At 39.1% G+C, this 17,500-nt stretch overlaps 1 protein-coding gene across 2 annotated transcripts in view; it reads right to left on the bottom strand.

Annotated features, from left to right (window-relative positions):
- PLA2G12B (phospholipase A2 group XIIB) overlaps positions 1-17,500 on the bottom strand; it is a 31,689-nt gene that overhangs the window by 7,799 nt on the left and 6,390 nt on the right. The window contains exon 2 of one of the 2 annotated variants that reach the window (XM_069071507.1): positions 1,004-1,092. In XM_069071507.1, coding sequence (XP_068927608.1) covers positions 1,004-1,092 — 89 coding nt within the window. The remainder of the gene's footprint in view (positions 1-1,003; positions 1,093-17,500) is intronic. The other variant, XM_069071508.1, reaches the window with a different exon arrangement.

Raw genomic sequence — 17,500 nt, 5'->3', positions numbered from 1 at the left:
TCTCTCCTCCCCCCCCCTCTCCTTTCCCCCTTCTCTTTCACCACATTAGAGAGAGAGCTCACACACTGGATGATCAGGATCCAAAAAGATCTCAATAGGCTAGAATGTTGGGTCAAATTAAGCAAGATGAAATTTAGTAGTGCTGAACATATAATCTTAAACTTGATTTGAAAAAAAATCACCTTCATAAAAACAAAAATAAGATGTGTGGCTACACAGCAGTTTGGAAGAAAAATAATCTAAGTCCTTTAGAGAATTACAAGATGAGTCATCAGTGTGCAAAGGCAGCCAAAACACCTCATGAAATCTTGGGTCTGTAGTCATCGCCTACAGGATTAGGGAGGTGATAGGAGTTCCTTTGTATGGAATTTTATGTTCAGTTCTGAGCAACATATTTTTAGGAAGGACAATAATATACTGGAGTAGAAGGATCAAGAGATATTTACCATCAAGAAAGAAGATTTGGGGGGGTGAGGAACAAGGGGAAATAGTTTTCTTCAATGATCTGAGGGGTCATCAAGTGGAAAATAGAGTAGATTCATTCTGCTTGGCAGAAGGGACAGAAATGGGAGCAGGCTTGATGCTAGGTACAATGACAACAAGTGGAATGGGTGGTCTTCAATTGAAGGAACAGTGATCACATGAGTGTGTTGCAGAGAGGATAGGCTAGACTAGACAGATGCTAAGATTCTTTCCAGCTTTGCATTTCTGTGACTCTGTGAGTGGTAGTGAAAACCCTTAGGGTTGAGTTGGGAGAAGCAGGGCTGTTTTCAGACCTTTGATGCTAAACAAGGGCTTTATCCAAAGGGGTCGCTATCCCTGAAGGACAAAGTCACAGTTACCCAATTTGAAAATGACATTTTTTTCTCCTGTAAAAAGTAATTATGATTTCACTGGCAAGCATTTTCTCATGATCTTCCCCTCCAGATTCCCCACTATTTGATTTCTTCCCCCGATTAGTAAAATCATACCAGGTATTAAGTAAAGTGTTAGCAGTACATACACTGTCTGGTACCTTGAGACCCAGGAAGTAAGAGCTGCAGCCATTGGGTTCCTGCGGCTTATAGCCAGGCCTGGGCATTGGTGCCTTTCCTGGCAGGAAGGAGACAGAAGAGAATCAGAAAGAAACCTTTAGCAATGCATTATGTCAGAGTATTCATCAAATAATGACAGTGATCAACATGATTTTGTTTATTTATTTTGATGTTTTGTTAATGACATGGGCTTGCATTATAATCATTTCTTAAAACCCTCCCTACTCTGAATTCTTCCTTATAGCAATAAAAAAAAATCACTTGAGCAAAACCCATAACATCTATAACAATCACATCTAACAGTGCACATAGCATTCTGAACCCCTAGTCTACCACCTCTCTACTGAGAGGAAAGAAATGTGTTCTCATTATCTGTATTCTATAACCAATGTCGGACATTGCATTTTATCTGAATTCTGTTGTCTTTCAGTGTTGTTTGCACTTAACTTAGTGTAGTCATAGAGTATATTTTCCTGGCTCTGCTTTCTTTGCTCCATGTTGGTTTGTACAAAACTTCCCACATTTTTATAAATTTCTCTTGTCATTTCTCACAGAGCAATAGTATGTAGTTGCATTTAGCCGGATAATACATAGATAATTAATTTATTAAGTACTTGCTAAAAAAAGAAACAAAGAATGCTGAACTCAAAGTAAGAGTACCTAGAATCACAATTCTGCTATTCATTACCTGTGTGACTTTGGAAAACTCACTTAATTTATCTGGACCTGAGTTTCCTCGTGTGTAAAATGAGAGTTGGGCTAGATTCATGCTAAGTTCCCTTCTAACTCTAAAGCTATGACCCTATGAGTCTAATACGAGATATGTAACTAATACAAGCCTACACCCTTCAATGTCTCTACACCAGAAAAGAGAGGTGAAGGTGTGGCACATAGATCCATAGCCAAAATCTCAGAATATGAACATTTGTCCAAGGCACCTTGTATCACCAAGGCACCTTCTTTCCACTTTCATGGATCCTAAACCACTTTAGATCTCTTTTTTAACCTCTCAACCTCACTATATTTTAAGGCTTTTAGCCTATCTCCCTTCCCCTTGCCTCTCTCCACTCTAACGCATTCTTCTTACAGCTTTGTCTTCCTAATGCATTTGTCTGACCATATCACTCCCCCAAAACCATCAATGGTTCCTCATTGTTACATAATAAATGTGTCCTTAACTTGGTAGTTCAGTTTTCAACCTCCCTTTCTAGTCTTTTCTCACATCACTTCCCTCCATGCTCTTTATATTCACACCAAACTGGACAACTCACTATTTCCCAGTCTTACCCTTTCTCTTCCATCTTCAAGCTCATAACACCTGAAATGGTCCCTGAGCCCAGCCATTTCCATACATGAAAATCTTTTCTGTCCCTTTAGATCAAATTCTGGGGAACTTCCCTCTTGAAGTTTTTTATGATTGCACCCTGAACTCCCACTCTCCAGACAGAAGTTACCCCTTCCTTTCTCTTGGAATTTTCCCTGCCACTTTGGTCAAGCCTTTCTCTTGCACTTGAAGCATTCTTGTAGGTATCATAGTGGCAGTAGATGGGAAATTCCTTGAAAGCAAGGACCAGGTCAGAGATTCAAAACTGTAATGGACCTTCAATATCATTTAGCTTAGCCCCCTTATTTCATCTTAAATTAAAATTTCATTGATGCTTTTTGTTTCTATATCAGTCATTTCTGGGTACCCCAGTCCACACCTCTACCCAACAAGTAATAAAGAAAAAACAGTGAAGTCTACACAATACTCTATACCCATCATCCCCCACTTCTCTAAGGAAAGAAAAAAAGGTTTTTTTTTTTTATGTCTTCACTAAGTTGGTCCTCATATAAATGAATCCCAGAAAAGTAAAGTAACTTATCCAAGACAGTCAACAGCCACAGCAAGACTCCTTTTGGTAAGCCTTCAAGAGGTATATAAATGTGAACCATTAGATGATACATAGACCCATGGCAAGCCAGTGGCCACACCAAGGCTGAAGCCAAGGGAATCATCCGATTCTTTGGCCCACTATCAGAGAACACCACTCTAAAGAAGAGAGGAAACAGTTTTTCACTGGGCGCTCAAGTTTCGGGCTTGAAATGGATTATTAGTGACTTCAGTGCTCAGAAATCTTTCCTCCATGATTTCAAAGCTAGAGGACAGTTGTACATTATCAGGAAAACTCTGGAAGAGTTCTAACCTGGCAGAAAGGCAGAGAAGCTTCTGGCTATAGACTAGAAAGTATTCTAGATCAAACTCTCAATAGAATCTTGTTTTTTAAAACAAATTCATCTTAACAAAGACAAAATAAGATAGGACTGCAACAAGTCGGTAAATCTAGGCTTTGAGCAAGAAAGTTCTGATTTTTCTGAGAATTTATGCAATACCTCTTTGGTGGGATTTTTCCCCTTTACTTTCATTGCAGCATTGATGTGGCCTGATATAATAGGGAAAGTGCTGGATTTGGAGGAAGAAAGACCTGGGATCAAATTCTACCTATAGCACTAGGGATACAGGTAAAAATTCAAAAGGACATTGGAGATCTTCTAGACCAGGGGTGGGAAACCTGTGGCCTTGAGGCCACACGTGGCCCTCCTGGTCCTCAAGTGCGGCCCTTTGATTGAATCCAAACTTCACAGAACAAATCCCCTTAATAAAAGGATTTGTTCTATAAAATTTGAACTAAGTCAAAAGGTTGAATCTATGGATTTAGAAGGCCATATGTGGCCTCTAGGCCACAGGTTCCTCACCCCTGGTCTAGACTAGTCTCTTATTTTAAAAATGAGGAAACCGACTCAAAGAGTGGATCACACAATTAGTATCTCCAAATATGGTGTTCATTTATGTAATTCTGAACAATTCACTTAATCCCTGTGGGCCTCAGTTTCCTCATATGTAAAATGATGGGGTTGGGCAAGATGGCCCCTGAGGTTCCTTCTCCTAGGTCTATGACTCCACATCCAGGGCTCGCTGGTGTGATCCTGGACAAGTAACTTAACCTCCCTCAGATCTCGGATTCCTCATCTATAAAAATGGAGATATAATGGAGTACCTGCTTCACGTGTTTGTTGTGAGCTCAGATGAGGTCACGTTTGTAAAGAGCTTTGTAAATTTTAAAGCCCTGTGTAAACTTCAGATACCATTGTCAGCACAACTGTGCAAAGCTTACCTAGGCTTAATGTGGGCCCTAGGACCTCTCCATCACTGATGTCAATCAACATTTTCTGCCATGACTTTGAATCAAGAACACACCTTTGATCACAAGAACACAATGCATTTTGGAAAATCAATGCAAGCTGAAAGATGGTGAAATCTGACATCAAGCAGAGACCAAAAGGCCATTCGTTTGTGTTTGCTTTTTTTTGTCAGTATTTTTTTTTCTGCAAATGTAGAAGAATGCAATATTGTACCATCAGAGTCATTACAACATGTTTGCTTTGTACTTTTAAAGAATTCTGATAAGTGTAAAAAGATCTATTTCTCCCTGTTATTTTCTTTGAGCTTTTTCATCCCCTAGGGGAAAGTTCATCTGTTTCTTATATAGAATTTTGATAGGCCAGAGAATTGAAAGAGTCTTGGAACTAGAGTCAGGAGCTCCTGGGTTTGCAATCACCTCTACCCAAAAGGACCTAATTCAGGCAAGTCACTTAATTTCCCTAAATCTTGGTTTCCTTATCTGTAAAATGGGCCTATCTTGACTACCTATGTCACAGGGGGTTGAAAGGAAAATATTGTGTAAATTTTAATGTTACAAATATTTAATGTTTCAATTTTAATGATATAGAAATGTGGGTTATTATGGGGAATCCTTCATGCAATCTTTTACTTTCTACTGAGAATGGTTCTTTATCTCTGCTCTAAATATCTGTATTTCCACAGAAGTGTCCTTCTTCCCCACTCCCCATTATTTTATTCTTCTTTTGTATTTATCCTATTTTTATTTATGTGTGAATATGATATATGGCCCCAGTAGAACAGAAGTTCCTCAAGGGTAGGAACGGTCTCACTTTTGTATTTGTATCCCCAATAGCAAGCACAGTGCCTATCACATAGTAGGTTTTTAATAAATGCATGTTGACTAACTGGTAATGGCACAAAGTAGGACTCACGAGAAGGAATTTCAAGTTCTTCCTTGTTCTCTGCAAATTTAACTTTGAGATGTCAATTATCTCAGAGGGAGAGGGAAGAAGAGCTTCTCCCATAAAGGAAGCTTGATTAGTAGGTACTCAAGGGTCATGTGCAAAGCCAGCATGGATCAAAGCTTCAGGAAAAGGCAGCCTAGGACAGTAGAGAAAGGAATGGACTTGGTGTCCAATAACCCAGGGTTCACGTCTTACCTTTGCTGTTTGCTACCCATGTGACCTCAGATAAGTCACTCATGTAGAGGGGTTTGGATTGGAGTGCATCCCATAGAGTATAAGGTGAGCTGCCTTGGCTACTTCAAGCACTGCCTCAGAACTGAAGAACTCTGATGCTGTGGGATGATGAAGAAATCCCCTTGTTCATCACTCGGTCCCATGATGGCAGCAAAGGCTTCAACATCAAGATTGGCCAATGAGCCAGGAGGAGTAACTTGCTCAATAACCCTTAAAGGAAGGTATCAAGCCCTCTTCCCATAGGTCAAGGTCAAGCAAGCCCTTCCAGGGTACTGCTCACCCAGCACAGGAATGGAGAACCAACTGCCCAAGCATGATAGTCAACATGCATGCTAACCTAGGTGAATTAGAGATTACAATTTCTGCTTCAATTCAATGTCAAAGGGGCCTGTATTTCCTAGAGGCAACAGGGTGCCCTTGAAGCTTCTTAATCAGAAAGGAGATGTGGTCATTTGCATTTTAGGAATGTCCCCACATATGTAAGTGTATATGGGGATGTATATTTCATCCAAGATACTGGTTTTACTGGGAAGGTTCATTAGAGACCCCACAAACAGTTTTTCCTAATGATGCTAATGTGTTAACTGTTAAATGGTCCCTTGATCAAATTTGAGTCCTGTCCTTATCATTCTTCCCAGGTCTGTTGAAATATACTGACTAGCCCTGAAAACAAATAAGTTAGAGAGTGGGGTAGCTAGGTGGCACAGTGGATAGGGCACCAGGTCTGAGGTCAGGAAGACCCAAGTTTAAATCCAGCCTCAGACACATACTAACTGTGTGACCCTGGGTAAGTCACTTAACCCTGCTTGCCTCAGTTCCTTATCTATAAAATGAGCTGGAGAAGGAATGGCAAACCACACTGGTATCCTCGCTAAGAAAACCCCCAAATGAGGTCACTGAGAGTCAAAAATGACTGAAATCACAACATAGAGACAGGGCAGGAGGATAATTGGATCCTGGCTTATTTGGTCTCCCCTCTATGGTATGATCTGGGTTTGGCTTAAGATAGTAGGGCATTGGAGCTGCTAGGTGGTGCAGTGAGTAAAGCACTGGCCCCAGAGTCAGGAGAACCCAAGTTCGGTTCTGGCCTCAGACACTTAACACCCACACAAAAACACTAGCCATGTAACCTTGGGCAAGTTACTTAACCCCAATTGCCCTCCAAAAGGAAAAAAAAAAAGAAGATAGTAGGGTGTTTGTTTTTCCTTCCCTAATAATCTATCATACTATGCATTTAAGTGAGGTTGGTGTCACCATTGATAATATTCATGCAACACAATAGGGAGCCACTAAGGCTTTTTGAGTCTGGGGTGAACATAGTCTGCTACAGCCCATGTTGCCTACCCAAAGAAAGAATCATGACTTGAGGACAGCTATCACATGTACACACACACACACACACACACACACACACACACACACGCATACACACACATCACGATGGGTTTGTTTTCCTCCAGGATAAGTGACTTTATGTCCTTAAACCCATCTCCATTTGGAATCTCTCACATCTGCTCCCCATCTTTCATTTCGTCTCTGCCTGAATTCCTAAGCTGTCTTTTTCTACCTGTTCTGTTTCTATTATTGAATTCTATCAAAGAGAGAAATGTTGACATTTCATTACATTATGTTTTATGCCGTTATTTATACGGATCTATGAGCTTTTCAAGATATGCCTTTCTCGACCTTCGAGGATTGACACTCTTCCAAACCTTCTCTCCTTCTCTTCCCCTCAAACCCTTTGGCAACATCGCCAAAGAGGCAGACCTTCTCCTTGCCCAGCCAACACTTCTGTACATGAATTTGATCCCCTCCCTGCCCACCTCCTCCAACAGACTGCATTCCCCTCCCACATCTTCAATTCTTCCTATCTAGTTATGCCTTCATTACTCTTTGAACATCTGTCTCCCCCATCCTTTAAAAAAAAAACTTTGACTAGACTCTCTCATCCCCTCAAGCTACCACTCTATCTCTTCTGCCTTTCTTAAACTCCTTGAAAAAACTGTCTGCTTTGGCTGCCTCCACCTCCTCTCAGTCACTCCTCAACCCCCTCTAACCTGGTTCTAGCCTTATCACTCTCAGTCATCTGCTCTTTCCAAAGTTCCCAATTAGTACTTTTTCTGTTTAATTTTTATTGCTTAACTAACATATCCAGTGGGAAGCTAGGTGGGGTAGCCGATAGAGAACCGGATCTGGAGACAGGAAGCCCCAAGATCAGATTTGGCTTCAGACACCTACCAGCTGGGCGACCATGGGCAAAGCACTTCCCTTCTACCTCCACTTCCTCAGCTGTAAAGTGAGGCTCATGATCATGACCTGTCTCTGTCTCTGTCTCTCTCTCTGTCTCTGTCTCTCTCTCTGTCTCTCTCTCTGTCTCTCTCTCTCTCTCTCTCTCTCTCTCTCTCTCTCTCTCTCTCTCTCTCTCTCTCTCTCTCTCTCTCTCTCTCTCTCTCTCTCTCTCTCTCTCTCTCTCTCTCTTTCTCTCTGTCTCTCCTTCAAAACAGAAGAATTCCCATTTCGACTGACTATAGTTTAAGTGAATATAGGTACATTATACCAAAGGAAAAGAAGATAAATTAGTAGCTTAAGTATTGTTTCTATAATATCCAAGTCTGCGTGGTATCAGACTAACTGTAAAAACATGGTTTTCCTTTTGTTTCTAGATGAGAATGACAAAGGGAACTCTGGCTGATTAAAAATAAAAATCTCTGGGCCCACTGTTGCTGCCCCTTCACACAGCAGGTCAACTTTTTTCTGAGACAAAAAGTCCCTGATCTTGACATTAGAATTGCTCTGCCAGCCACAGCTCAAATGTTAGCATAGCCCTTGGATGGAGGACTTCCAAGGATGATGTGGCAGGTGGCTACTCTTGTCATCTTAATGTTTTGAAAAAAACCAAGGATACCAATGTTCAAATCAGCCAAAACTCTCTGGGTCTGGTTCACACTTTCTATGGCAAGTTTAATTTTTCATTTTTTCCTAGCAGTTTCTTCTATTGCCTTAGACAGGTTGCCTCCCTCCTTATATTTGTAATTTCTGTAAAGATTTTAGGAAAGATCATCCAGGTCTAACTTAATGAAGGCAAGGTCATCCTCCACCTGGAATCTGAGAATAAAAGCTTTCATAAGTAAACAGCTTTTGCTGGAATCCTTTCATCCTTGATTTTTTTTACAAGTCCTGGTTTCTACTTTTATTAACTCTAAGTTCAGTCAAAAGGCCATCTAAATGTCTGCCTTCAGAGTCAGGAAGAACTGAGTTTGAGGCCTGCCTCAGACATTTTCTAGTTGCATGACTCTGGGCAAGTCCCTTAACCTCTCTGTGCCTCAGTTTCCTTGTCTGTAAAAGTGCCTTAACAGAACTGTTGTGAGGATCAGAAGAGTTAATATATTTAAAGCATTTTACAAACCTTAAAGTGCTATATAAATGCTAGTTAGTATATGATGATGATGATGATGATAAATTCTACCTGAAGTCCCAGGTGTACTAAAACAGGTGTAAACATTTCCATCTAGTTCTCCTTAAAAGGGTTGACAGGTACTAGAATTTTCTTCATGTCACATTTCATGCCTGAGAATGTGTCTCCAGGCAGAGGAGGGCTTGGACAACATCCATATGATCAGCCTTTCTTCACTCCGGCTGCTCCTCTTTTTTTTGCCTTTGTGTTTCCATCACACCATCCCTTCCATGCTACACAGAAGGTAGAGGGTTTCTAGCTTCCCCACATCACCATCTTAATTGTCAAATCTTGAGGTCTTTTTTGTGCAGCTTTATCTCCTGTCTGCTCCTTTTGACTCTCTTGGCACCCCTCTCCTCTTCTGTCCTTGCTGGGGTTTTGCCATACTGCTCTTCCTGGTTTGCCTCCTACTTACCTGAGTGCTCCTCAGTCTCCTTGGCTGACTCATTATCTAAATCATGGTCCCATGGGCAGTAGGCACTCCCTAAGCGGCTATTTGGGGCCCTCTTCTCTTGTCTTCCTACAGACTCTCTCTTGGTAACCTCATCAACTCTCCTGGCTTTTTATTTACATGCCTCTCACATCTGTATATCCAACCCCAGGATCTCCCTTGAACTTCAGTATTGCATCTCTTATTGCCTCATGGGCGTTTCAACCTGGATATCCCCCCGGAGATGCCTTAAACTCAAAATGTCCCAAACTAAATTGATTATATTTTCCCCAAAATAGTCACTTGTTCCAAACTTTTCTGTTTCTATCAAAAGCACTATCACCTTTCTCATGTCTCAGATCCTAGACCCCTCACTCTGCCTCACCCTGTATATTACTCCATGGCCAAATCTTATTATTTTTCCCTTTATAACATCTCTTGCATCTGATGCATTCTTTCTATTCCCACAGTTACCACCTCGTCATATCTCACCTAGATTATTGTAACAACCTCCTAATTGCTCTCCCTGTCTCAAGTCTCTCCCCACACCAGTCTATCCTATACTTGTTATTGTGTTGATTTAGTGACTGTTTTCTGGAGTGGTTTGGCATTTCCTTCTCTAGGAGGTAGAGACAAACAAAGGGAAAAAACATGGAGGGAAATACACAGTTATTATAACTATAAATATGAATGGGATGAACTTATCCATAAAATGGAAGCAGATAGCAGACAGATTGAAAATTACACTTGATAATGGGCAATGGAAAGGAGATTGAAATTTAATTGGAAACTAAGTAATCTAATCCTAAAAAATAAGTGGGTCAAAGAATAAATCAGAGAAACAACTGATAATTTCATTAAAGAAAATGACAACAAGACAACATAGCAAAATTTATGGAATATATTTATGGAATTTACATCTCTAATTTTTGCTTACATTAATAAAATAGAGAAAAGCAGATCAATGAATTGGATATTCAACTAAAAAAACTAGAAAAAGGACAAATTAAAAATCCCAATTAAACACTAAATTGGAAATCTTGAAAAATCAAAAATTAATAAAATTGAAAGTAAGAAATCCATTAAACTAATAAATAAAACTAGAAACTGGCTTTATGGGGAAAATGATAGAATAGATAAACCAATGCTTAATTTGATTTCAAAAAAAAGAAAAGAAGAAAACCAAATTGCTAGCATTATAAATGAAAGGGGTGAATTCACCACCAATGAAGAGGAAATTAAGACAATTGTTATGAGCTATTTTGCCCAATTATATGCCAATAAATTTGATAACCTAAATGAAATGGATGAATACCTATAAAATATAAATTATCCAGATAAAACAGAATAAGAAATAAAATACTTTAAAAACCCAATCTCCAAAAAAGAAATTCAACAAGCCATACATGAACTTCCTAAGAAACAGTCCCCAGGACCAAATGGACACACAAGTGAATTCTACAAAACATTTAAAGAACAATTAATCCCAATACTACGCAAACTATTTGAAAAAATAGGCGAAAGAGTCCTACCAAATTCCTTTTATGACAAAAATATGGTGCTGATACCTAAACCAGGAAGATACAAAACAGAGAAAGACCAATTTCCCCAATGAATATTGATGCAAAAAATTTTAACTAAAATATTAACAAAAAGATTACAGTAATATATCACAAGGATCGTACACTATGGTTTTTGTTTGTTTTTTGCTTTTTGGAGGGCAATTGAGGTTAAGTGACTTGCCCAAGGTCACTAGTTGTGTGTGTGTGTGTGTGTGTGTGTGTGTGTGTGTGTGTATTAAGTGTCTGAGGTTGGATTTGAATTCAGGTCCTCCTGACTCCAGGGCCAGTGCTCTATTCACTGCACCAAATAACCACCCCTAGGATCATACACTATGACCATGAGGTGAGATTTATACCAGGAATACAGGACTGGCTCAATATTAGGAAGACTATTAGCATTTGACCAAATCAATAAAAAAAACAACAACAGAAATCATGTGATTACATCAATAGATACAGAAAAGGCCTTTGACAAAATCCAGCACCCATTCATATTAAAAACACTAGAGATCATAGGAATAAATGCAGTTTACCTTAAAATGATAAGTAATATTTATCTAAAACCATCAGCAAGCATTATCTGTAATGGGGATAAGCTAGAAGCCTTCCCAATACAATCAGGGCTGAAGCAAGTACACCCATTATCACCTCCATTATTTAATATTGTACTGGGAATGCTAACTATAGCAATAAGAAAAGAAAGAGAAATTAAAGGAATTAGAATAGGCAACGAGGAAACAAAAATAGCACTTTGCAGATGATATCGATGTTATACTTAGAAACTCCTAGAGAATCAACTAAAAAACCACTTGAAATTATTAATAATTTTAGCAAAGTTGCAGGATACAAAATAAACCCACCTAAATCATCAGCATTTCTATGACAACAAAGTCCAGCAGCAAGAGATAGAAAGAGAAATTCCATTTAAAATAACTCTAGACAATATAAAATACTTGGGAGTCTACCTGCCAAGACAAACCCAGGAACTATATGAACAGAACTATAAAACACTATTCACACAAATAAAGTCAGATCTAAAAAACTGAAAAAATATCAATTGCCCATGAGTAGGCCAAGTCAATATGATAAAAATGACAATTCTACATAAATTTATTTATTCGGTGCCATAACAATCAAACTATCAAAAATTATTTTATAGAGCTAGAAAAATAATGGCAAAATTTATCTGGAAGAACAAAAGTTCAAGGATATCAAGGGAACCAATGAAAAAAATGCAAAAGAAAGTGATCTAGTCATACCAAATCTGAACCTGTATTATAAAGTAGTAATTATCAAAACAATTTGGCATTGGCTAAGAAATAGAGTATGGATCATTGGAATAGATTAGGTAAAAATTGCATTATAGTAAATAGCCATAGTAATCCAGTATAGGAGAAATGCAAAGATCCAAGCTTTTGGAACAACACCTCATTATTTGACAAAAACTGCTGGGAAAACTGGGAAACAGTACGGCAGAAAGTAGATATAGATTGACGTCTCACACTGCATGTCAAGATAAGGTCAAAATGGTGTAATAAGAATGTAAATTTTAAAGATCTTCCCTGCCCCTAGGCTAATGTGCACCTGAAGCCTGGGGTGGGGGAGGCTTGTTTTTCAGTAGATACTTTTTGATTGGCCAGTGAGTCAATAAGGTTGTTACATTCTCTGAGCCAGGAGAAGGCTATATAAGCCCTGATGTGTAGCTTTGTTTTTGGGACTCACTTTGAGAAGTGTTCTGTGATTTGATCTGAATTCTGGGAAGCCGTTGTTGAGAGTCCCCCGGCTTTGAAAAACCCAGAATGTGGAAACCCAGATGTTGACTGGGTATGGATGTAATGGTTGGACAGTTTGGAAATCTGTCTACTTGATGTTTCTGTCTTGATAATTATGCCTGTATACTTTGAGGTTCAGGGTGCTGACCTTTTCTCCTGAACAAGGTAAAGGATATATGTCTGACTGATTAAAGTAAGCTTGTTAACCCATTTTGAGTTGCTTTCCTTTAACAAAGCAGATCCAAAAACCTGTGTGAGCAGGCATCCTGGGGACACTGGGGTGCTTGCCACTACAAATGGGTACATGATATAGCCCTAAAGGTTGATACCATAAGAAGACTAAGAGAGCATAGAATAGTTTATCTGTCAGATTTATGACTAAGGGAAGAATTTAGGAACAAAGAACATATTGAGACCATTACAAAATGCAAAATAGATAATTCTGATTATATGAAATTAAAAAAAATGTGTACAAACAAAACCAATGCAACCAAAATTATAAGGAAAACGGAAAACTGGGGGGGGCAGCAGAATTCACAACAAGTATCACTGATAAAGGACTCATTTCTCAAATATATAGAAAACGGAGACAAATTTATAAACATAGGGGGTAGCTAGGTGGCGCAGTGAATAGAGCACCGGCCCTGGAGTCAGGAGGACCTGAGTTCAAACTTGGCCTCAGACACTTAACACAAAAACTAGCCGTGTGATCTTGGGCAACTCACTTAACCCCAATTGCCCTCCAAAAAGCAAAAAAAAAAACCATAAACATAAAAGTTATTACCCAATTGATAAATGGTCAAAAGATTATAAACTGGTGGTTTTCAGACAAAGAAATCAAAGCTATCTAGAGTCATGAAAAAAGTTCTCTGAATCACTATTGATTAGAGAAACAAAAATTAAAACAACTCTGAGGTACCACTGCATATGTATCAGAGTGGCTGATATGACAAAAAATGAAAGTGCTGAATTTTGGAGGGGATGTGGGAAAACGGGGACATTAATTCACTATTGGCAGAGTTGTGAACTAATCTAATCATTCTGGAGAGCAATTTGAAACTATGCCCAAAGGGCTATAAAACTGTGCATACCCTCCAATCAGGTCCTACCACTATGAGTCTATATCCCATCTAAGACATCCAAAAAAAGGAAAAAGGACCTATTTGTACAAAAATATTTATAGCAGCTCTTTTGTGGTGGTTAAGAATTGTAATGGAATGTTATTGTGCCATAAGAAATGACAAGCAGGATGATTTCAGAAAAACCTGGAAAGATTTACATGAACTTATGCTGAGTGAATTGAACAGAACCAGGAGAACACTATACACAGTAATAGCAATGTTGTTTGATGAAGAATTGTGAATGACTTAACTATTCTCAGCAATACAATGATCCAAGACAATCCCAAAGGACTAATGATAAAGCGTACTATCCAACTCCAAAGAAAGAATCCATATTTATTGAATACAGCATGCTGCTTTTCACTTTCATTTTTTCTTTTATTTGAGGCTTGTACAAAATAACTAATATGGAAATGTTTTACATAATTGCACATATTCAGTCTCTATCTGGCTGCTTACCATCTCAGGGAGGGGGAACAGGCGAGGAGGGAGGGAAAGAATTTGGAACTCAAAACTTTAAATAAAAATGGTTATAATATTGGTTATAATGGACATTCTTGTTTCACTTTTGAGCTTACTGGGAAGGCTTCTACCTTATCCCCACTATATCATAATGCTGGCTCAGGATTTACTTTTTAAGAGTTCTGATTTTTTAAAAGATTTTTCCCTTTATGTTTGTTTGGTTTTTTAACCCCCATCCTCCAGTTCCCTATAGTTACTGAAACACGAATACAGGAAAGATGCATCAGTTTAAATATCAATTTAGTGAAAGGAAGTTTAGTGGAAAGTCCTTCCAACAAAGCAGATCACAGCCCTTCTGTGAGTCATTAGATTTTTGGGTATCAATTGAGAGCTGGAAGGGCCTTTAGAGATCACCCCCCTCATTTTACAGATGAGGAAACTCAGACTCAGAGAGGTACATGACTTATCCAAGGCTATGTAGATAGCAAGTAAGAGGGCTGAGGTCCCCTGACTCCAAACTATTTTTTTTTCACTGTACCAGCCAACCTGGAGCACATAGAGACTGAATCCAGTCTTAATCATTTCCAGCTCAGTTTTCTGTCCACTAGGCAACACTGCTTCTGTGTTAGCAAGGAGGAAAAAAAAAAAAAACACCTTAGAAATGTCCAAGACCGTCTGTGAGCTATATCAAGGAGAACAGGGTAGGGGATAAATTGGGGGCAAAAGCAGAGTTTCAGAGGAGAGAAGGAGGCAAACTCTGGGCCTTATAAGTGAAGGACAGAAGTCCAACTCCCCTTGAGCCAGAATCCAGAAATATCTCCAAGGATTTGGTAAGGAGAGAACATTCTCGGTGACATTGCTCTGTAAAACTTAAAACCCGATAACAAAGTGAGTTATTATTATTATCACCTATCTTTCTCTCTGCATGCCTTTCTGTTCAGTCACTGTCAAGGATGGCTGAGGTTTATTACCAGGGCAAGGGGCAGTTGATAATTTCCCAGTCCCCAGGTGGGGTCATTTATTTAAATAACCATAGGGCCTGCCTATGTATCAGAGACCCTGTCAACCCTCCATTTAATGTCTATGTTTCTCTCAAGTCTGAAGTGGTCACTTAATTTTAAGATATCTATTGGATTTTATTTCCCAAAAAAGTTGGAGCAAAGTATAGATTAAATTGAATATTTAATTATCTTTAAGATAAGACACTTAAAAGATAAAAACAGTCCAGAAGCCATTGGAAGAAAGTAGAAATAGATATTCCCAGGAAACAAGGTTGATCAGATTACAACATTTCAGCAATCAGTCTGGGTCTCTGACAGCTAAGCCAGGCAGAGAAAGGGAAGGTTAGGTTCCATAATTTTTGCTTTCTGACAAGAGATAGCTTGCAAATAATCATCATGGAGACATAGATAGAGAGCTGAAAAGTCTCTGAGAGCTCTTGAATACAGCTCTTTCATTCTGAGCCCCCCAAAAGTCAAGTGATTTGGCCAAGTTCTCACAGATTAAGTGAATGGCCACCATGATTGGAACTCAGGCACTCTGACTATTTGATTTTCAGAAATGAATTTTTCTTGGAACTGAACTCAAGCAAGAATAGACAATAAACTGTGGCATTTGAATGTAATATCACTATGCTGTGAGAAAAAAATGAAGGTGATGAATACTGTGAAGAATGGAAAGACAATGGATACAAAGTAAAATAAGCAGAAGCAGGAAAACAATATACTCAATAACTGCAACAATGTCGATGGAAGAGCCAACAACAAGACAATTAAAATGGAAAGTTGTGGAATTACAATGTCAAAAGATTTCTGGCTAAGATGACTACACACCGCCCAGCACTCACAAACCTCCTCCAGTAAAAACCTGAAATCTGCTCCATGATAAATAATGATAAAGAATTTCAGTGAGAAATTATAGGAAGTGTATGCTTCCACCCTAGAATAGCCAAAAAAGTCTAATGAAGCCATAGGCAATAGATAAGGCAATGGTCAGAAAGCAAGAGCCAGCAGGGACAAACCCACAGGCTTCCAGGGGCCAGGGACAGGGGAGAGACAAGTACAGAAGACAGTAGAGACTCTGACACTCTGTGGACCCAAGGCAGAGAGAGTGGAGGGCCCTTTCAATTGCTCAAACAAACATATCTTTCTTAGTTTTTCTCCATTCTCATGTTTGCAATTCAAAGCACTAGTCTTTTCATCAGACTCAGGATGGTCTGAATCCTACAGGATGGAGATGAGGCTTAGAAGTCTCAAGGAGGGGTGGCTAGGTGTCACAGTGAATAGAGCACCAGCTCTGGAGTCAGGAGGACCTGAGTTCAAATTCAGCCTCAGACACTTAACACTTGCTAGCTGTGTGACCTAGGGCAAGTCACTTGGCCCCAATTGCCCTGCCTTCCCCCCTCCAAAAAGAAAAGAAAAAAAAGAAGTCTTAAGGAACAGCAGTAACCAGGATGACAAGGACAGTGAAGGTGTTCAGAGGATCCAAGGTTCCTAATGCTCTGTCCTGAGACACTATTGAGAGTCCTGAAGACCCAACTCCCTGAACTTCAAAGACTTGGGGGCGGCTAATCCTAGAAGGTAGACATTGTCAGAACCCAGGTGACCCAGGGTGAGACCAAGTGGAGCCAACCACTCTACCCAATGTCACACAGCTGGCAAGCAGTGGGCACAGCATGACTCTGGAACAAAGTTCCATTTCGGGAACTAAAGCTGGGGAGAAAGAACTCACTGTCCAGAAAAAAAAAAATTTTTTGAGAAAATTAACCAAAAATTAACCTTGGAAGGAGAAAGCAAGTTCATAACAACTGAAATCAGGAACAAAGGAAAATATTGGATTTTTCCACAAGGCCTACATGACTACCTAGAAGAAATTAAACAAGAGATTTTTAAAAATGAACTAAAAATACTGGAGTAAAGAATTGGAAGAAGAATAAATATCTTACAAGAGAAAGTGGGAAATCTTACCTAAGAAATGGAGTCCCTGAAAACTAGAATAGACCAAACAGAAATCAATGACTTTATGGAACAGAAAATATTAGAACAAAATAAAAAGACTGAAAACAGAAAGCATAAGATATCTGACATAAAAAAAACTGACCTTAAAGCAGTTTAGGAGAAATGATTTAATTCCCTGAAAGCCATGTGTGGGGTTTTTTTTTTAGAAGTCTGAATACCATGTTCAAGAAGTCACAAATGAAAACTGCCTGGTTCTATTAAGACAAAAGAACACAGTGAAGAAAGAAAAGAAAAAAGAAAAAGAAAGAAAGAAAAGAAAGAAAGAAAGAAAGAAAGAAAGAAAGAA

This window comes from Petaurus breviceps, unplaced genomic scaffold (genome assembly GCF_028583685.1).
Source record: "Petaurus breviceps papuanus isolate PSGF00001 unplaced genomic scaffold, PetGlider_PUasm1.0 90825, whole genome shotgun sequence".
NCBI lineage: Eukaryota > Metazoa > Chordata > Mammalia > Diprotodontia > Petauridae > Petaurus > Petaurus breviceps.
The sequence above is the reverse complement of the archived record's forward strand: the minus strand, read 5'-3'. Positions and strand labels throughout refer to the sequence as shown.